Consider the following 22,578-nt stretch of genomic DNA (forward strand, 5'->3'; position numbering starts at 1 on the left):
ACAATTATAACTTGTTTATCAGTTTATATGTGGAATATTCTTGCATCGATGATCAATTAGAAGAACCATTTCCGAAGTTGCTTCTTGACTAGAGTTGTCTAATACTATTTGAGTTTCTATAGTTTGCTATTTAATTTTTATTTAATTATAATATTTGATTAGTATAACTTATTGTTAATTTTCCTAAAATCCCCCATTGTTAATTTGAACTCTAAAAGAGACAAATATCCCCAGTCCCTGTGGATTCGACCCTACTTATCACTATCTACAGAAATTATATTTTGTTTGAACAGGTATTTATTATTGCACAGGTTCGACACCCTGTCAATTTTTGGCGCCGTTGCCGGGGACTGGTGCCAAATTAATTCGTTTCTTTTTTAGTTCATCTTGTTTTTATTTTCTATTTATTTTTCTCTTATTTTTTTAATCTAATTTATGGCTGCTAACATTCCGTATTTTGATGATAGACTGGACTTTATTTCTGAATGGGGTTATGAGACTCGTGTTTTTCCTAATGATCAATTGGCTGTTGCAAATTGTGGGACTTATTTTGCCTCAGATTATTCAATCGACATATGCCCCATATTTCAAGATAACCTGAGTGCTCCAATTGATACTTTTGGAGATTTTTCACCTCGATTTCAAACGTGGTATGACCCTTATTCAAACGGGTATGATCAAGGATGGTGGGATGATTCCAATTTCAATTATACGACTGGGCCGATGGATTTTCAACAGCAAGAGTCTCAACAACCATCATCCATGCCAGATCCGTCTCTAGAAGAGATGATGAAGCAATTACTTGCGAATCAACAGAAGACGGATTTAGACATGAGGAATCAATGGGGACAAGTGCAATCATTGCAAACCCAGGTCAATCAATTGATGATAGCAATTAACCGCCTAGAATCCCAAGTCCAAGAAAGACTCTCAAATTATGAAGAATTGCCCTCACAAACCATCGTCGACCTTGAAGAAAATGAGAGTGCAATTATTCTGACAAGTGACATGGAGCTACAAGAGTCTCAAGAAAATGGATCTAAAAATGCAATTGAAAAAAAAAGTTGAAGTGCAAGAAATGAGACCCCAACATCAACTTGTTCAAGTGAATGAATCCAGTGAACAATTTCCAAATGCGGTGACATCTTCTCCATTCCTTAATCAATATTTTCCTGACTTCTATTCTTCAATTCTTGTTATTGAGATTGATTTTATTATACCAGAAAATTTTAAATTTCATGACAGGAATAAGTTAAGAGCGGTAATGGAAAAATATGTTGAACCAATAAATGCGCGTGATGGAGGAGTGAGTGAAGAATCCAGATTATTGTTAACCGGTTTGGCGCCATCTACTAGTTCATGGAAACCCGTAACTCGTGTGTCCAAGAATTACTCTATTTACGAGGGCTATCAGGACCATATAGAGGATGAAGCATTAAGACGAGGTACAAGATTTTATCCTTCCTGAACAAATATAACAATGTCTAACTAAAGACATAAAAGAAAGGCGCTTTTTGGGAGGCAACCCAAATATTGGTTTTATTGTTTTTCGTTGTTCAATTCTTTCGTTTTGTTGTTTCTCATTTGGGTAGTAATCGGTCTTGATATTTTTCTTCACTGTGACCAGGAAGTGCAATCTTGGCCAGCCTATGCAGTGTTTGTGACTCCTAAGATCAGTGGATGTTTACCAATCTTGGCGTGCCCACGCGGTGTTTGTGACTGTTGAGGTCAGTGGACGTTTACCAATCTTGGCGTGCCCACGCGGTGTTTGATGACCCGAAAATGAATTAAAAAAAAAATTTTTTTAAAATTCACATTGAAAAAAAAATTTTTTTAAAATTAAAAAAAAAACATTTTTTTTCTTTTCTTTTCTTCAAAAATTCAAATTTTTGAAAATTTAAATTCGGAAAAAAATTTGGAAAAAGCATTGAAAAAAAAAAATCCAAAAATTATTTTTTTTTCTCTTTTTCTTTTTTCTTTCTTTCTTTCTCTTTTTCTTTTTCTTTCTTTCTTTCTTCTTTCTTTCTTTTCTTTTCTTCCCGCTGCCCTGCTTCCCTTTTCTTTTATTTCTTCTTTTGGCTGCCCTCCATCCTCCGCCACCTACCTCGAATCACCCCCACCAGCATGCCGCGCCGCTCCTACCTTGCCCGCCACCAGCTCGCCATCCCCAGGCCGCTACCCACGCTCATCTCTCTCTCTCCGCGCACCACCGAGCGCGACAGCCCACACAGCGGCGAGCTCACTCCGCGCGTCTCCGCCACCACCACGCGACCACCACCAGCTTGCCACCCTCTCGGCCACCTCAGCTCAAGCTCCACTCCAGCGCGCCTCGCCGTCTGAAGCCTCCGCCGCCAGATCTTTCTCCCTCCCATGTAGCTCACGCTCCACCAACGCCACAAGCAGCCACGCGCCTCCCTCTCTCATCATCGCGAGCTCACGGCCGCACACCGACAGCCGCACACCACCAGCAGCTCCACCCCCTCCACGAGCTCACTCCGCGCGCATCTCTCTTTCTCCTCCATCAGCACGTCACCACCTGTCAAAAATTGACAGGTGGAGGTCTAGGACACCTAGGACTTCTCCGCTTCCCCCTACCCAAGGGGCTGACGAATGGCACCAGCTCCAGATGCAAGTTGAGAGACTAGGGACTCGGATGACCCACATTGACGTCAACCTGCATAACATGGCACAGGATTTGGCAGCATTTATGCACCATGCAGGCCTTGATCCTCAATTTCCACCTGAACAGCCCCTGTTTTGATGACTTCAGGGAAGTACCGTTGCCCTTCTCTTTCCTTCTGCTTTTACATTATCACATTGAGGGCAATGTGTGAATTAGGTGTGGGGGGGATCGTTGTGGCGCTAGTATTTTTGTTTTTAGTTTCTAGGGGTTTTTCCTTTATTTTTTTGTCCATCTTTCGTTTATTTTCTTTTCTTTTTTTTCTAGTGGTCAGTCCTTAAATGAATACCAAGTTTTGATGCTAGATTGTTGTTTCTAATTCTACTATTGCCAAGTTTTAGTAATAAAAGGGTATCAAGTTAATGGGGTTTAAGTTCAGGAACATCTCTTTCTGGTGAATATCAGTAATTGCTTGATTTTTCTAATTTTTGGTTAACTTTTCTAGGCATAGGGAATGATTGTTGGCATTTTTCATGTGAATTGGTCCAATTATTAATTTTAGTTCTCCATGTTTGAAAATTTGAGGCTGCTGCTGTTATTCTTGTGTTATTTTTAGATATCGTGCTATCTAGTTGTAAATAAGAGTTGACTGTACTCCGCTAGTGATTACTACTAAGTAACCGGGAATCTTCAACTAAAGTGTCGATTCTCGCATCAAAAGGTAGCAGTAACTATGAGTGCGTGGTCCTGTAGCGATTGGAGCTGAGTAACCGGGCTCCTCCATCTGGCAAATGTTGGAGTTCGCGTCAAAAGGCTCTAAGGGCTATAGACTAAGTCTTTTGTTACTCAAAAAAAAAAAAAAAAAAAAAAACAAAAACAAAAACAAAAAAAAGAAGTAAAGTAAAGATTGTGTTAGTATGTGAATAAGTCAGCTTGCCGGTTTGTGATCTTAATGGCGAGATTTTGGTTAATAGTTGGACCATTTGCTGATAAATGTGAGCAACCATTCCTTTTTCTTAAATTAGTTTGCTTTAAATTGGAGGAGTTGGTGGTTTAGAGGCTAACCGGGGTGATTTTTCTTGGATGTTGATCTGTGATGCTTGATATTTGTTTTTCTTGGGTATCTTGGCAATACGGTAGTTGGAGCAATAGCCATTGTCGAATTTTTGGTGTTCAATTGCTGTCCCCATGCTTGAGAGCAAGCATGATTTAGGTGTGGGGGGAATTGATAGGGTATTATTTGTTGGCAATTTTATTAGTAATTTCCCCTTGTCCCTACCAAATATTGTGTTTAATATTGTTAATAATATACTTATATTTGGTATTTGGACCTATCTACAGGAAGTGGAACTGACAAATGCTAATAAGGAGATTTTACTGGGAAAAATCCTTCACACACTAGAGCCTCCAGCGGATTTACGAGTTAGGCCCACATGGTGCTGCAAGAGAACAAAGATTTCGGTTGCTGATGGGAGTCTTTGATGAGCAATAGGAAACAAAAGGAGAAAATTTCGGCAGAGAGCCTCACTTTTGTACATGGGCTCCCAATTTGTTGGGGGGACCACTAGAGATAGCATTAGACTTTCTTTTGGCTTTAAAAAGGGAGAAACGTACAGAGGGTTGGGAGCTTAGTTTTAGAGACAATTTAGTTTTCTTTCTTTTCCTTATTCAGGTTTTTTCTTTGGTTCGTATGTACGCCAGAAGTATTGTGACAATCTTGCGTGGGTTCTCCTCAATAGGGATGAACTAAATCCCTTCTTCTAGTCAAGAACAACGGAGGATTTGGTTCGACTTAAATTGTGAGATCTAATCGATTTTAGCTTTCCTATTATTTTCTGGTATCCGTATATTTTCTGCTTTATTTTCTTATGGTTATTGTATTATTCAATTGTCCTGGGCCTGGATGTTAGATTAATTCAATAACCTAGAGCCAATTAGAATAATTAAATCCGTAATTGTTTGATTGTTCTAAATTAGTGGTATCTGGCATAGTCAGGATTATGTCAGGGAAATATACGGGCTAATTCGTAGACAACCCTCGTAGCGTGTTGTTTGGTTAGAACAGGGTTTCTCTAAATCTTAAGGCAATTGTGAAATTTAATTCTATGGTCGTACCTAGGATTATTTTGCAATTAGGGCAATAGCTAACGGTCGTACCTTAGCTATCGATAATTACGGAGGAATTGATTGTCATCATTTGTTTGACAATTATAACTTGTTTATCAGTTTATATGTGGAATATTCTTGCATCGATGATCAATTAGAAGAACCATTTCCGAAGTTGCTTCTTGACTAGAGTTGTCTAATACTGTTTGAGTTTCTATAGTTTGCTATTTAATTTTTATTTAATTATAATATTTGATTAGTATAATTTATTGTTAATTTTCCTAAAATCCCCCATTGTTAATTTGAACTATAAAAGAGATAAATATCCCTAGTCCCTGTGGATTCGACCCTGCTTATCACTATCTACAGAAATTATATTTTGTTTGAGCAGGTATTTATTATTGCACAGGTTCGACACCCTGTCAAGCAATGCCATCAATAAGATTGTGATATAAAAAAAGGCAGCAAATATTTCTATCTTACTAGGCTTTATCTTTCTTTATTTCTTCAAACTTCATAAAAGCTGATTATATAAAGTTTTAAGTCTGAAGACCGAGGCAATAATACAGTAATGGAGAGGGGCTGATGCATCTGGACCATTCATGGTAGGGATTAGTTCAACCTTTAATGTTTGAAGTTTATATACTGATTATCATTTTGCAGCTTCAAATAGAACCCTAAATTATTGAGTAAAACATAGACTTTTACTCGTAAGAACTAATCATTGTTTTCTATTATTGAGAAGATATTATATAGATCCATATTGTTCCAATACTTGCATCAATAATGTCTGAAACCTTGCTATTTCGTACGAATTAGCAATTTTAAACATCCAAAATAGAAGTTAGAGGTTCAATTTGACATTGATTGGTAATTTTTCGAGTGCATATTATTCAGAACAAAAGTTTAGTGCAAAGTGAGAATCGTTAAAAGCATTAAATGCAAAGTGGAATATGCTCTTGGTGGCACTATTAATTCAAACAACCTACTAAATAACTCGAACTCTGTGGTTTCCAGAAGTGGAGTTTATCAAGTTTTCTTTTTCGTATCTTCTAGCATTAGTATAGTATGAATTTGATGGTTTTCTATTGGAAACCAGTTGCTTGTCAAACAATTCGTAGAGATATAATTGATCCTTATTCTGTGTACATTTTCCGTAACAATGATTTCTTTTTCTGGTAACCAACAAATTGATCCTTTTTTCTTCTTTGGTTACCATGGAAGCGCAGGAACATCTATGTTTAGCCTGTTCGTGTAATGCACAAAATATGGAATGCTTATACAAGCTTTCAAAGCTTGGATCAGTTGTAATTATTTTTATTTATTTTTATTTAACAAGGATAGTGTATACAAATTTGTACTATGAAATAAACCTCTAAAGCCATTTTAATTTTTCCATAGTAACTACATTGAAACTAGTTATTTCATAGAATTTATGTATGTAATAATGGGATGTGACTATATGGAGCAACAATTCTTAAATTTTTTAAAGAAACAATCAATTTATAAAGCTTAAAGTAAAACAAGTCCGAATTGAGCAATGGTTAAATTTTTACGCTTTTGCGGTATCGGTGCAGCGACCCTTTGCTATGGACAATACCATAGTGGTCCTTCTCAATTCCAATATGAGTACGAAATAGTCCAAAAATAATAAAGTTGTCAATGAAAACTTCTTTACTTTACTAAACACAAGATGACTTTATGATAATTCCAACAATTTCTCTTTTACCTTGCTGGTCTTCTGTTTCTTGCTCTGTTTGTTTGTTAAACAATTCAGTATCTCATTTCTCTTCTTCGCTATCCTACAAAAAATAAAATAAAATAAAATAAAAGAAGAGTAAATTTGAGGGAAGAAAGACCTGCCTGCCCTGGACAAGGTGAGATTTGTTTCTTCGTTATCTGTACTAATATTTGAGAGCGATATTGAGGAAAATCGCTGCATAAGACTAGACAAGCATTTGAGAACGAGATCCTTTGTATTTTTGTTAAGAGTTGCAAAAGGCCATCCATGTTGAAAGCGTACAAAATTTTGATCAACTCCAATTAAAGTACTTGGAATGACTGGGGAAACTAATGCGGATTTCATATTTGTAATACAAAGCAAAAACAACGTTGGTTATCGAAATGACCCCAACAGAAAATGTTACAAGAATGCATTTTTCTGCAATCATGAGAGATTGTCATATCAAATTTCCCAAATAAAATGTTGATGACAGAGTCAACTTAATTTTATCAATTCCCTTTTGTCATTAGTTCAAGATAAATTTGGATTTTGGCTGAAGCCAATTCTACCTAGTTGAGTAATTGATTATCACTGTCTGGGGTCCACCTTGATGCCAATTCCACCTAGTTGAATACTCGATTATCTCAATACTCTTCATCACCTTCTCACTCACCAGAAACAAATAAGAAAAGCAAAAGCAATTTTCAGGAAAGAAATACTTGCCAGCTCTGCAGTTAGTGAGATTTGTCTCCCTTAAAATTTGAGAGTGAAACTGACGAAAATCCCTGCATAAGCGATGGAGATGGCCTCCACTTGCAGCATTGATCGTGTCTTCCTTGATCTAGAGTTGCTTCTGAACAGCTCCCGAGACCGGCATGTTCCTTTCGATGCAATCAAACACATGCAATTTCTCAAAACATTTCTTATGTGTGCAAGAAAGTGGAGCCAAAGCAATGATTTGTACTTGGAATCTGACAATGTTGTGAAGAAGGTGAGTCTTCCATCTTTCTTATCTTGCATCGAAGACACCTTTCACGAATATGAGAAGGACATTCACTCTCTTTCCCATAGATCAGAAACGGATAAACAAGAAATTGAGAATTATACTATTGGTAGTTATTATAGCATGTTCAGGGAACTTGAGAAACAGATCAAATCACTGAAGCAAGAAATCATCAAAATTTACTTTGCTTTGGCAAGCAACAGGTCATTTCAATCAAATTCTTGTATGACAGATGACGAGCTAATGGAATTCATAGACCTCATCCTACAAAATCTAGCAGATTTGACGAATGGCTATATGGCTATATGTAAAATTAGTGAATCGTATATTTCTGCTGCTTTGACTTTGAGTGCTCAAGTCCAAGCCCTTGAAGCAAAGCTGACATTCTTGAAAAGCTTCATTCCCTTTGCCAAAATGCGAGGAACCGCAGATATTCCTGCCTTGCTATTGTCTCACTTTGAAGTGGTGGCTTTGAAAGCAGCACGCCTCTCTTACATGTGTTTTTTTTGGGATGATGCTGAGGCAATGCACAATCCTGAGCTCTACTCCATGGTATATGAACAACAACAGAAGATCAGAGCTGTTGATTTTCATGTCTACGAGATTTATAAGGAAGTACTTGGAGCTTCAAACTCCTCAACATCATTACATACAGCAGAGATGGATGAGCAGATATTGAACAACTTCAATGATTCTCTTATAAGTTGTCTTTGGGAGCTGTTATGCTACAGTTCAAGTTTTATGGATTCTGTGAAAGATGAAATGCACATACTCTATGCAGGACTGAGATTTTTGAGAAGGATTTTAAGGAAGCATCAGGAGAAAATGGATGAACAAAATGAAAAAATTGGAGCCCTCCTTAGTGAGGCAGGGATTATAATTTGCTCGCTTTCGCTAAACAGAGTGCAAGGAGAAGAAGTTGGCTTCTCAGAATCCACAGAGGCTCTTGATTGTATTCATATGCTGGCTAATACCAACATCCATATCAAGCATTTTAAGGATCAGATCAGTGGCTCAAGCATTATAGGGAGCCATCCAAATCCCTCACATAGCTTAACAGTACAAGAAGTTTGCAAGCCTTTGAAGCACATGCCATCGAAAGGAAAAGTACCAATCACACATGAAGACATGGTTGATCTTGATGACGAGGTAGAAAAGTTAATTGAACGACTTGTCAGCGGACCAGAACAGGTGGAAATTGTTCCCATTGTGGGAATGGCTGGGCTTGGTAAAACAACTTTAGCCAAAAAAGTTTACAATCATCGTTCAGTTATCTATAACTTCCACATTCGTCTTTGGTGTACTGTTTCCCAAGAATTTAACATGAAAAGCTTGTTAATACAAATTTTGTGCCCTGATGGGAAACAGTCTAACATGGATGAAGAGCTTAAAAACTTTAATGAACATGAATTGCTTCAACAGCTCTATCAAAGGCTGAAGACGAAGAGGTATCTTGTTGTTTTTGATGATGTCTGGGACTTCAGGGCATGGAATGAGTTGAGATATTCATTCCCAAATGATAAGAATAGAAGTAGAATCCTCTTCACCAGTCGATTTTCTAATGTGGCCTCACAGGTTCAATATGCGGGCAAACCTCACAATCTTCGCCCACTCAGTGAGAAAGAAAGTTTTGAATTGCTGCTGAAGAAGGTATTTGGAAAAGAAGATTGTCCTCAAGCATTGCATGGAATCGGAATGGAGATTGCCAAAAAGTGTATGGGATTGCCACTTGCAGTTGTTGTTGTAGCTGGAGTCCTGGCAACTATAGAGCATGATATTTTGGTTTGGGAAGAATTTGCTAGAAGTTTAACTTCGACCATGGTGTCTAGTGCAGACCAGTGCAAAAAGTCATTGGAGCTCAGTTACGAGCATTTACCATATCACTTGAAGGATTGCCTGCTGTATTTTGCCTCATTTCGAGAAGATGAAAAAATTGGTGCCAAGAAGTTGATGCGTCTATGGATTGCAGAAGGGTTTGTGGAAAAAATTGAAGGAAAGAGATCAGAAGACATTGCAGAAGAATATTTGATGGACCTAATTGGTCGAAACTTAGTTATGGTAAGTAAAAGCAGATCCATTGGTGGAGTCAAAACTTGTTACATTCACGATTTGATATTTGAGTTCTGTAAGGCCGAGGCAAAAGAAAAGAAGTTTCTTCAGGTCCTGCGAGGATATGATGAGCTTTCTACCTTTAATGAACCTCCCTTCCTACATCGGTTATCCATTTGCTCCAGTGGAGAAGATTTTATAAAGGCAAGGCTATTTTGTCCACATTTATCTAGTCTGCTCTTATTTGGTCAGCAGGTTCAATTATATGAGTTTGAGCTGCTTAATATCTCCTCCCTTTTTTGCATCTATAAACATCTTGAAGTCCTGAATTTACAGTGCATTAACCTAATGCTTAAGGAGCTTCCGACTGAAGTCGAATCACTTCTTTCTTTGAGGTACTTAGCCCTTACATCTTGGAACTTGACACTCGTTCCACCGTGTATAGCCAAGCTCTCAAATCTGGAAACCTTTCATCTAATTTCTGGTCGGAGGGTTTCATTGCCAGATAGCATCTGGAACATGAAGAAGCTGGTGCATGTAAATGTAAAGGATTCCATTGTAATTCGTCTTTCTTCGAATGACAACGTTCTCGAAAACCTCTCCACTTTACCTAATTTAGGCACGTTCTCCGGTCTGCTTCTTTCTTCTGATCAAGAAGCAGAGAACATATTGAGAAGGATTCCCAACATTCGCGGACTCAAAATTAATCTGATTGGAAACAGAGTATGCTGCAACATGAGTCATCTAGAATGTCTAGAATCACTTACCTTAAATCTGATTCACTTCTCAGGTCCGTCGGATCATGTTGAGCTTTCTTTGCCCATGAATTTAAAAAAGTTGTGTCTTGCCTGGATGGATCTTGCCTGTAGTCAAATGTCATTGATTGAACAACTTCCTAATCTTGAGGTCTTCAAATTAGAACAGGTTTGGCTCAAAAGATGGAAGCTAATGGAAGGAGGATTCCCCAAACTCAGGGTCTTGACTTTGGTAGGTGTAAAGGTTGCGGAGTGGACAGAGACAGACTCTGACAGTGATGATTATTTCCCGTGTCTTCAGCAATTAAAACTCCGTAGAATTTTTTATTTGGAAATGATGCCTTCGTGCTTAGAGCGTATATCAACTCTTCAAACAATTATAGTGCTATATTGCGGAGATGGTGTTGAATCTTTGGCACGGGAAATTGAAGCAGCACAGAAAAATTATGGAAATGAGAATCTGGAGATCATCATGGAGAATTCGGGGATCGGCTTCTATTGATGGGCGTCAGCTGGTCCAATGTCAGGTAATTTTGGTCATTACCAATAATTAGCTTGCACAAACAAGCATGCATTTTTGTTTTAAACGAAATTAATTGATATCCTCTTATTTCTCTATTTATATATTTATTTTTGGTAGCTTTGTACTTTTTTCAACTTTCAGTTGCCTATAATGCATGCATGAGTACATTGAAATTGATGAACAAATAACTAATGATTGCTCTTTTTTTTTCTTCCTTCTTTTCTTTTTCTTTAATGATATCAGCAGGGATTGCTACATTTATTTTTGCCTCTTGAGATTGAAACTGCTCATCTATGTATTCTGGCTTTCTCTGGCCCTTTTGTGGAAGATGGAGATAGAAGTTGAATGGATGGCCCTTTTGTGGAAGATAGTGGAAACAATCAATGAGGTCTGTACGCCGTGCACCATTTTATCAATCTCTACAGCAGCATGAAAATTTAAAATTTATGCCTCATTGAAATCCTTTGCTGTTGGTGTGGAAGAACAAGACAGTTGAAGAAGCAAATTTGCGCTTGAATTTTTCTTAATTTTTGTGTTGCTGAATTTAGTACTTCTTGTGTGCTATTCCTGTTCAAAATGTGTCAAGAAACTCTGCCTTTTTTTTTTTTTTTTTCCTTTTTGAGGTTGAAACTCCATCATTTTGACACAGCAGATTAACAATTTATGTTCGAGCTTATGACTTGATAGGTTGCAATTTTATCATTTATTTTATTATTAATTTTTCCTATTATCTGACCTTATGTGGATTAATTGCTAGATTCTACTCACTTTTCGTAATTTATATTTATTTCAGGGAGTAGAACAAAAAGATCACAATAAAGGCCAATTTGATAGTTATCGGGAAAGAGTTCACATAGCAGGCAATCGAGGGTATTTTTGGAACAAGGAGATGCAAGACCTTTTTGGTAATTTTGACCGAACACAGCAACTAGAAAAAGGGCAAAGAAAGCAAACCTGGGGGAGCTTCTTCTTCCCCTTGAGGGGAAGCTGCCGCACAGGAGAGAGGAGGCAATACTTTGGAGTTTTTAGCTTTTGACCTTTCTTCTTCATTTGGAGTGAAGACACTTGGTAGCATAGAGTTTGACTTTTCCTTCTTTTGCTTTTTGGTAGTAGTTCTTCTCCGTGAGCCATAGGAAGACTAGCAATTACTTTTCTATAGCTTGCTTTTTCTCGTTGAGTTGGACGACGGCCGCGGCTCTCTTTACAATTTCTTGTGGGCTTAGTTCATCAAATATGAACTAATTCCCTCACTCTAGTCAAGGGACAACGGATGCTTTGGGTCATCTAAAATTGTGAGATCGATTTAATTTTATCTTTTCTTTTTATTTATTGGTATTCGCATATTCCCTGGTTACAGTGCTTATGATTGTTTAATTGATTGTTTGTTTTGGATCCGGATAATTAGTTAATTTGATAATCTATTGTCAATTGGGACGTTAAATCCGTAATTGTTTAATTGTCTCAAAATAGTGATAACTGGCATGATTGGGTTTGTGCCAGGGGAATACGCGGGCTAATCTAAAATAACCCTGGTAGTGCGTTATTTGGTTAGAATAGGGCTCCTCTAATACGTAAGGCAATTGGGGAATTAAATTTTATGGGCGTACCTAGGATTATTTCTCAATTAGAGCAGTGATTAACGGGCGTACCTTGATCACCGACACAGTAAGGAGGGGTTGACTGTCATCGCTTGTTTGGTAGTTATAACCTATTTATTGATAAATAATTAGAATTGGCTTTGCATCGATGATCAATTAGGTGAACCATTGCTGAAGTTATTTCTTGGCTAGATCCTTAATTATTACTCATTTGATTTTAATATTTTGTTATTTAATTTTTAGTAGTTCCTTAGATTTTATTTGGATTTCTTTGAGTGTCACCTTCTACACAAAAACACCCCCTTGTCACTGAGAATTCGAAAAGAAACAATTACTCCCAGTCCCTGTGGATTCGACCCTACTTACCGCTATCTACAGAAATTATTTTTAGTTTGAGCAGGTTTTATTATTGCACAGGCTTCGGCACCTGTCAATTTTTGGCGCCGTTGCCGGGGACTGGTGCCAGATTAATTTGTTTCTTTTTGAGTTTATCTTGTTTTCATTTTTTAATTTATTTTTCTCTTATTTTTCTCTTATTATTATTTTTTTTTATGGCTGCTAACATTCCATATTTCGATGATAGACTGGATTTTGTTCCTGAATGGGGTTATGAGACTCATGTTTTTCCTAATGATCAATGAGCTGTTGCAAATTGTGGAACTTATTTTGTCTCAGGTTATTCAACTGACACATGCCCCGTATTTCAAGATAATTTAAGTTCTCCACTTGATACTTTTGGAGATTTTCCACCCCAATATCAAACGCAGTATGACCCTTATTCAAACGGGTATGATCAAGAATGGTGGGATAATTTCAATTTTAATTATGCGACGGGGCCAATGGATTTTCAACAGCAAGAGTCTCAGCAATCATCCTCCGTGCCAGGTATGTCTCTTGAAGAAATGATAGGTTTACTAATTGCTAATTCAAATCGATTTCATCAGGAGACACAAGCGAGCCTAAATCGATTTCATCAGAAGACATAAGCGAGCCTTCGCGACCTGGCGGATCAAATGCGTCAATTGACATCCAGGATAGATCGATTGGCTTCTCAAATGGAAGAATTGCCCGCACAAACCAATATCAATCTTGAGGAAGATGAGAGTGCAATTGTCCGGCCAAATGACATGGAACTGCAAGAGTTTCAAGAAAACGGATTTAAAGATGCAGTTGAAAAGGAAGCTGAAGTGCAAGAAATGAGACTCCAAGATCAACTCGTTCAAGTGAATGAATCCAGTGAACAATCTCCAAATGCGGTGACATCTTCTCCACTCCTTAATCAATATTTTCCTGACTCCTATTCTTCAACTCCTGTTACTGAAATTGATTTTATTATACCAGAAAATTTAAAATTTCATGACAGGAATAAGTTAAGAGTGGAGATGGCAAAATATCTTGAACCAATGAATGCAAGTGAGAGAGGAGTGAATGGAGAATGTAAATTATCATCGACTCGTTTGGCGCCATTCACTAGTCCATGGAAGCCCGTAGCTCGTATGCTCAAGGATTATTCTATTTACGAGGGTTATCAGGACTATATAGAGGATGAAGCAGTAAGACGAGCCACAAGATTTTATCCTCCATGAGCAAAACATGATAATGTCTAGCCAAAGACATTAAAGAAAGGCGCTCCTTGGGAGGCAACCCAATTGTTCCTTTTAATTGTTTGTTCATTTTCGTGTGGTAGTTTAGATGTGCTCTCCTTGAATTCGACTGATTTTGGGTTTCAGTTTTCGTTTTTGCTGATTTATAGGTGCCCTTCAGTCATGACGCGCCCGCGTGGTGACGTGCATGAAGCTCACGATCAGAAACTTCTGGGAGCTCTCTTGCCCTCATGACGCGCCCGCGTGGTGATGTGCAGGAAGCTCACGACCAGAAACTTCTGGGAGCTCTCTTGCTCTCTTGACGTGCCCGCGTCACGTTCGCGGGAAAGGTAAGTATTCAAAGAAACTCAAGAACGATTATTGATTTCCTGTTAATCACTACTTTTGAATTTCAAAAATAAATTTTGTCAATAATAAAAAAAAAAGAGATGATATATGAAAAAAAAAGAGGGGAGTCTTTCCCTGAAAAAAAAAATCTAAAAATGAAAAAAAATGAAAAAAAAAGAAAAAAAAAAAGAAAAATTTCCCTTTTTCACCGAACCTCAGTTTTCCAAAAAAAAAAAAAAAATTCCCTTGCTTTCTTTCTCTTTTCTTTCTTTCTTCTCCTCTGTTTTGCTCTGTCCGCCGCCCGTACCAACTGCCATCTCCAACTCCACCGCGCGCCACCTTCTTCCTCGACCAGACCGCGCGCCGCCATTCCTCCTTGGCCGCGCCAAAGCCACGGCCGCCGTTGACTGCCACCTGGGATCCACAGCAGCCCGCGTCTCTCTTCCCCTCTCTCTCTCTCCGCTGCTGTCCACCACCAGATCGGCTCCACGGCTGAAGCTCCATCGGCCATCGTGCACCCACTCCAGCGCCGCCACCCTCGCGCGCAGCTCCTCTCGAACAGCCCACGCCCACCAAGCAGAGCAGCCCAGCTCGATCCGCTGGCCTCTCCTCTACCAGCGATGACCAGTTCACAGCCGCCGCGGCCTGCTCCTCTTCTTCTGTCGGCCACCCACGCACCACGCGAAGCCACCATCAGACTCCACCAGAACTTTTGTTTGGCCACTATCTTCGGTAGAGGTACTAGCCATCTTACACTAATTGGGTTTATTCCTTGGTCGAATGGCATTCCATTGCTTGGGAGATTCACTGCTATTGTAGTGGTATCCAATTGCCAAGTTAAAGGTCAACGGTGCTTATTGGGTTGATTTGCATTTTTAATTTCCTTGAGTTTTTTTTTTTTTTTTTATTTAGCCGAGTTCATTGGTCCTACTATTGCCTGTTGAATTGGGTAGCTTAGGCGCTTGGTTTGATTGTCAAATCTCTACACTGTCATTGTTACAATTGCCAGTCTGGAGTTAGGACCTTATCTGGCCAACTGGAGCCAGTGCTTAATTGCCAATTTGCCGATTGTCTGTTGCTAATTGAGAGGTATCTCGGCTAGTGTTGTGCTTGTTGAATTGGGGAGTTTCTATGACACCTGCTTGGCTTATTCATGTTGAGTGTATTTAATTGAAGTTTCTACTGTGATTTCGGTTGAGTTATCTCTAAATTACCTGTTGACTTGGGAAACCTGTGCCACTTGCTTTGCTTGTTGAGGTTGGGTACATTCAGTTGAATTGTTGGGCTGCATTGATTCTACATTTGAGTAAATTAGGACCACTACTGATTATTGATTGCAATCGTTGCTTTGTTGAAAAATTGGTATAGACCTTGGGTGCCTCACATGTACATTCTGTTGATTGGGTTTGCCATTTAAGTTGCTTCAGTATCTGTGGAGTGCACCAGTGGTACTGGTTGGGGTATTTTGACTAATATTTGTTCTTTCTAATGGGTTGGCTGCCTGATTAAAAAGGAAAAACTTGTGATTGTGTGGTTATTGTCTAATTTCTATACTGCTATTGCTGGAATTGCCGCTTCTGAGTTGAAAATTAATTATCCACTTGGAGACTTTGTTGAGATTTTGGGTGGACAGAGTTGTGCATTTGCTGGTTGAATTGAGTTATGATGTCTCAGAACTTGGGCATGTACTTCACCACGTTGGTTTCCCTCCGCAGCTGCCAAATATCCTTAGCCACTCGAGAGGGAAGTTTCGTTGTCCTTTTCACTTTAATTGCTTTATTTCCTCCATTGAGGACAATGTAGGATCTAGGTGTGGGGGGAGGGACAGCTATGCCAGTTTTTAGTTTTCAGTTGTCCTTCTTTTATTTCTAGTTTGTCATTTGTCTAATCTTCGTTTACTTTTTTTTAATGAATACCAAAGTTCGATGTTGGATTGTTGATTCTAATTCTGCTCTTGCCAAGTTTTAATGATAAAAGCGTATTGAGTTGATGTGGTTGAGTCCAAAAACTTCTCTTTGGTGAATATCGATGATTGTTTTACTCTTATAATTTTTGGTTAACTTTCCTAGGCATAGGGAGTGATTATTGGCATTTTCATGTGAATTGGTCCGGTTATTAACTTTAGTTCTCCATATTTGAAAATGAGGCTAGCTGATGCAAGTTTTCTTTTGGTTTTTGTGTTATATTGAGTTTTTGTGATTATTTGGCTGTGAATAAGCGTTGACTGTACTCCGCTAGTATTTACTACCGAGTAACCGGGGGTCTTCACCAAAAGTGTCGATTCTCGCGTCAAAAAGTAGTAATTGCTATGAGTACGTGGTCATGTGGCGATAGAAGCTGAGTAACCGGGCTCCTTCATCTGGCCAATGTTGGAGTTCGCGTCAAAAGGCTCTAATGACTAGCGACTAAATCTTTTGTTACTATTGAAAAAAGAAAGGAAAAAATCAAAAAATCAAAAAAAATCAAAAAAAAAAGAGAAAAGTAGAAAAATGTGAAAAAAAAAAGTGAATGTTGTGTTAGTGTACAATAAAAGTCAGCTTGCCGATTTATGGATTTAATGTTGAGATTTTGGTTAATAGTTGGACCATTTGCTGATAAATGTTGTGTGTCATTCCTTTTTCTTAGATTAGTTAACCTGAAATTAGAGAAGTTTATGGTTTAGAAGCTAACCGGAGTGATGTTTCTTGGACTTGACCATTGATGCTTGATTATTATTTTTCTTGGTATCTTGGCAATTTAGTGGATAGAGCAATAGCCGCTATCAAATATTGGTGTTTGTTTGCTGTTCTCATGCTTGAGGACAAGCATGGTTTAGGTGTGGGGGAAATTGATAGGTTGCAATTTTATCATTTATTTTATTATTAATTTTTCCTATTATCTGACCTTATGTGGATTAATTGCTAGATTCTACTCACTTTTCATAATTTATATTTATTTCAGGGAGTAGAACAAAAAGATCACAATAAAGGCCAATTTGATAGTTATCGGGAAAGAGTTCACATAGCAGGCAATCGAGGGTATTTTTGGAACAAGGAGATGCAAGACTTTTTTGGTAATTTTGACCGAACACAGCAACTAGAAAAAGGGCAAAGAAAGCAAACCTGGGGGAGCTTCTTCTTCCCCATGAGGGGAAGCTGCCGCACAGGAGAGAGGAGGCAATACTTTGGAGTTTTTAGCTTTTGACCTCTTCTTCATTTGGAGTGAAGACACTTGGTAGCATAGAGTTTGACTTTTCCTTCTTTTGCTTTTTGGTAGTAGTTCTTCTCCGTGAGCCATAGGAAGACTAGCAATTACTTTTCTATAGCTTGCTTTTTCTCGTTGAGTTGGACGACGGCCGCGGCTCTCTTTACAATTTCTTGTGGGCTTAGTTCATCAAATATGAACTAATTCCCTCACTCTAGTCAAGGGACAACGGATGCTTTGGGTCATCTAAAATTGTGAGATCGATTTAATTTTATCTTTTCTTTTTATTTATTGGTATTCGCATATTCCCTGGTTACAGTGCTTATGATTGTTTAATTGATTGTTTGTTTTGGATCCGGATAATTAGTTAATTTGATAATCTATTGTCAATTGGGACGTTAAATCCGTAATTGTTTAATTGTCTCAAAATAGTGATAACTGGCATGATTGGGTTTGTGCCAGGGGAATACGCGGGCTAATCTAAAATAACCCTGGTAGTGCGTTATTTGGTTAGAATAGGGCTCCTCTAATACGTAAGGCAATTGGGGAATTAAATTTTATGGGCGTACCTAGGATTATTTCTCAATTAGAGCAGTGATTAACGGGCGTACCTTGATCACCGACACAGTAAGGAGGGGTTGACTGCCATCGCTTGTTTGGTAGTTATAACCTATTTATTGATAAATAATTAGAATTGGCTTTGCATCGATGATCAATTAGGTGAACCATTGCTGAAGTTATTTCTTGGCTAGATCCTTAATTATTACTCATTTGATTTTAATATTTTGTTATTTAATTTTTAGTAGTTCCTTAGATTTTATTTGGATTTCTTTGAGTGTCACCTTCTACACAAAAACACCCCCTTGTCACTGAGAATTCGAAAAGAAACAATTACTCCCAGTCCCTGTGGATTCGACCCTGCTTACCGCTATCTACAGAAATTATTTTTAGTTTGAGCAGGTTTTATTATTGTACAGGTTTCGACAACCTGTCATGACTTTTGGAAGAATGAGACGGCGCAATTTGGAAATTAACAGCCGACTTTAGATCCACAAATTCATGCCTATAAAGGTAAAAATTGCAATTGGGATCACCAAAGGCAATGCGTGGCTTAATCGAGATAGAGTTCTAGTCCATTGCAGGATTGGTTGAAGATATATACTGCCTAGTCATAATTTTGAACCCAGGATATCCACCTTTGGAATTTCCTAAATTTCCAAAATTGAGTAGCCATTGAATTTTGAATTGTTTAACTCCAATTTCAAAAAATTCCCAACATAGTCCCAATTTTCTTTGCTTCTTGCTCTTTCTGTTTGTTCAATAATTGAATATGTCAGTTCTCTTCCTCACTTTCCAAATAATAATAATAGTAATAACAATTTTCTTGAGCCGCACCATGCTATCAAGTTAGTGGATCAGCAATGCAGCATAATGGTTTAACAACTATCCCGTATGAGCGAACAATTTGCTGTTAGTGTGGAAGAAAAAAACAGCTGAAGAAGCAAATGTGTGCATGGATATTGTATTGATTTGGTGTTGATTATTTTAGCAATTGTTGTGTGCTACTTCTTTCAAACTTTGTTCCAATTTGCTGAAAAGGGACAACTTCAAAATGGTTGATTTGTTGTCGTCAAGAAACCCTGTAGCTCTCGGTTTTTTTTTTTTTTTTTTTTTGTATTTTTTTAGGAGGTAGAAACTCCATAAATCACACGACTTGCATTAATCAATTTATGCCTCATCTAGTGACTCTTGGAAGCATGAGACCACAGCAAATTTGGTACCACTAATACGATTCAGCTAGAAGATTAACAGCAAACCTTTGGTCTACAAATACATGTCATATGGAAACCTCTATGATCTTCTTTTTCCTGCCCAGAATGGTTATGTAAAGGGCATACGATGATCCAGAAAGTTTTGCACTTGTGATTTCAAAAGGGCTTGCTTGGCTTCATCAGGTTAGAGTAGTTTGATCACTGCATTTGTTGAGCATGTATATTGCTCTATAACAATTTTGAAGATATCCAACTTTTGAATGTGCAAAAATTTCCAAATCAATTTTACTTCTTTAAGTGGGAGAATTGTGGTAAATAATGAAATATGGGAGTCTGGTTCCTTCAGTTTACACAGATTATCACTTGCATCTTTTATTTTTATTTTACTAATTTCGGACCCTAAAATCTGTCAAACTATCCCAAATCACCCCAAACAACTCATATTGCCAATGAAGGTACACTAAAAGATATGCATTGGCTCATTTCATTTACAATTCTTAAGACATAAATCCCCAACATAACTGAGAAGCCTTTATAATGTGGCAAATTAGTTTATTAATCATATACTTGCATTATAAATGTTTGAGATGGATTAGTAACTTTAGGTGTCAAGCATCTGAATAAAACTTGGAGGTGGAATTTGACATTAATTAGTAACTGTAAGCTATAAAGTATCCAAAATAAAAGTTTAGAATACAAAGCGAGAATCATTAAAACACTTCCTCTTGGTGGCATTCTTGATTTCAAACAATCCTGCTAAAAGCATTGAACTCTTTGGTCTTCAAAATTGGGAGTTTATAGTGATTGATAACTTATCAATTTTTTTTTTTTTTTTTTGGCCTATCAATTGATAACTCTTAAGTCTTTTTTCTCTTTTTTTTTTTTTTGGGGTCCCCCACTGTTCCTTTTCTGTGTTTAAATAAGGTAACTAGGCCGACACTGCAAAGAAGTCTTACCTAATGAAAAGGAATAAATCTTTTTAAAACTAAAAGCAAGTCTAGGTGCAAGGTTCTTGATTGAATACGAGTGTGAATGAGTCCATAAACAACAAAAATTTCTTTACTTAATCGAGATGGCTTTATGATGATTCCAACACAAAATTGCTTTTTTGCCCCTTCTGTTCTCGAAACCTGTCTTCTTAAATTTTTTTTCTTTTTTTTTTGGCCCCTTCTTTTCTTTTTTCTGTCTTTAACCAAGGTAACTAGGCCAACATGCAAAAGGGTCTTATTTAATAAAAAGGAATAAATCTTTCAAAACAAAAAACATTGCCCTTGAGGCACTTGATCAGGGAGCCTTTCTTAATGGACAATGCCAAACGGGTACTCCTTGAGTATGATTACAAGTTCACAACATTGCCTCGACTACTTTGTTGATTTTTTCTTTCTTGCTCCGTTTGTTTGTTGGATAGTTGAATATCGCATTTCTCTTCTTCACGATCCCAGCCAAAAAAAAAAAAAAAGGAAGTAAATTTCAAGAAAGAAATCCTTGCTAGCTCTGGAGGTGGGATTTGTTTCTCCTTCAGCTGCCGTAAAAATTTGAGAGGAAAATTGAGGAAGATCCCTGCATGAGAGATGGAGATGGGCTCCCCTTGCAGTTGCACTAATCGTATCTGAGTTGATCTGAAGTTGCTCCTTAACAACTTTCAAAAATGCAATGGATATTATTGCTAGTATATGAATGCACATACGTATATTGAATTTCTACAAGTTAGCAAGGATAAATACAAAATTTTTTCGAAACTCGATGCCTAAAAAGGAATAATTTTTTGACCAGTTGGGGCACAGTTACCAACTTAGAGAGGTAAAAACAAATTCATGCCTGATATAAATACTTCGTTTTGGCCAGTTGGGTGCGTGCCTCCATAAAAAAGATCTAGTTTAAAAAAAAAAAAAAAAAAAAAAAGTACGTGCCTCCATTGTCCAATACGTAGATCCGCCAGCGAGATGCACAACTTCAAAACTCATCCTTCTCGAAGGAATCTGGCCACAACTCTTCAACATGATGAATTTAAACTCGATTTTAAAACTTCTGTGGTCTCAAGCTTGTGGAATTTTTTTTTTCTGTTGGTTATCTTATTGAGTTATTTATTAATTAGTTTGAGGAATATAATAGGAAGGAGACTGATCCGTGCATGACGTTCTTGTTGGGGTTAATTCCACTTTCCCTGCTTTTAAGTTTGCAGCCCATTATTACTCTGCATCTTTAACTTTTATTTTACACATTTCAAATCCTAAAATCATCAGAGCGTCTAATATCAGCCCGACAACTCATATTGCACGTGGAAGTGCTAAAAAACAGATATGCATTCACTCTTTTTTTTTTTTCCCTGGATATTCTAAAGAACCATTCCTACTTTGTACGGTTGAGAAGCTAGCGTAGGTGGATATTATTTCCTATAATTACATTAATATTTTGCGATGCCATGGATGAATTGCTAATTTCAGGGTGCAAAAAGTTCAAAATTAAATTTTGAGGTGATTTTAATGTGAAAAAATATTTGGAAAAAAGTTTGAGATGCAAAGTGGAAATCAGTGAAGACGGTGAAAAGTGAAATTAGTTCTCTTTTTTTTTGTGGCATTACTGATACAAACAACCCTGCTAAATAATTCGATCTCTTGGCCTTCAAAATTGAAAGTATATCAAATTTTCTTTTCTCTGTCTTGTAGCATTTGTATACCATAAACCTGAGGGGAGCGGGGAAATGGGTTGGACTGTACGAAGAACGGGAATATAAGTGAGAGATTTTGAATTCGAAACATCTCACTACAAGAAAAAAAAAAGTATAGCATAAACTTGATGGTTTTATAATAGAAATTAATTCATCATCAAACAATCTGCAAAGATATTAATTGACCCTTTGTCTACATTTCCCCGGACTATGTTTTCTCGTTTGTTGGACTTGACATGTGCGATAGCCAGGCCTCTAAGGGTGCGTTTGTTTGATGAGAGTAAAGTTTGAAAATTGAAATATGAAATATGAAATCTAAAGTCTGAATTCATTAAATTATTAAATAGTTAAGTATTAAATCTAATATATTTGAGTATATATCATATTCACTAATAAATGAATAATTTGTTACTTATTTTTATGAGTAAGTTTTGTTTAGAAAATTTAATGCTACTTAATTAATTTATATGTTTAACTTTTGGTTATCAAACGTATCCAACATGTTAAGATCTGAATCCATTAAATTTAAATGTTAAATTACGTTATGGCATAAGTCTGCTGTTGGCATTTGTTAGTTGTGATGCTTTGAAGTTTTTCGATTATTGTTGAGCCGCAACTTCTTAGATACAGGACACGTCCAGTCCCAA

At 37.4% G+C, this 22,578-nt stretch overlaps 1 protein-coding gene across 1 annotated transcript; it reads left to right on the plus strand.

Annotated features, from left to right (window-relative positions):
* The first annotated feature begins 7,245 nt into the window (after window positions 1-7,245).
* On the plus strand, window positions 7,246-10,758 carry LOC113766119 (putative late blight resistance protein homolog R1B-16). Its single transcript, XM_027310343.1, has one exon. It carries the CDS (start codon window positions 7,246-7,248, stop codon window positions 10,756-10,758), a length of 3,513 nt encoding a protein of 1,170 aa, XP_027166144.1.
* The last annotated feature ends 11,820 nt before the right edge of the window (window positions 10,759-22,578 follow it).

The sequence above is a fragment of the Coffea eugenioides genome, chromosome 3 (genome assembly GCF_003713205.1).
Source record: "Coffea eugenioides isolate CCC68of chromosome 3, Ceug_1.0, whole genome shotgun sequence".
NCBI lineage: Eukaryota > Viridiplantae > Streptophyta > Magnoliopsida > Gentianales > Rubiaceae > Coffea > Coffea eugenioides.

Bases quoted from the DNA above. Each gene is read 5' to 3' on its own strand.
- LOC113766119 (XM_027310343.1), top strand. From the start codon at position 7,246: ATGGAGATGGCCTCCACTTGCAGCATTGATCGTGTCTTCCTTGATCTA.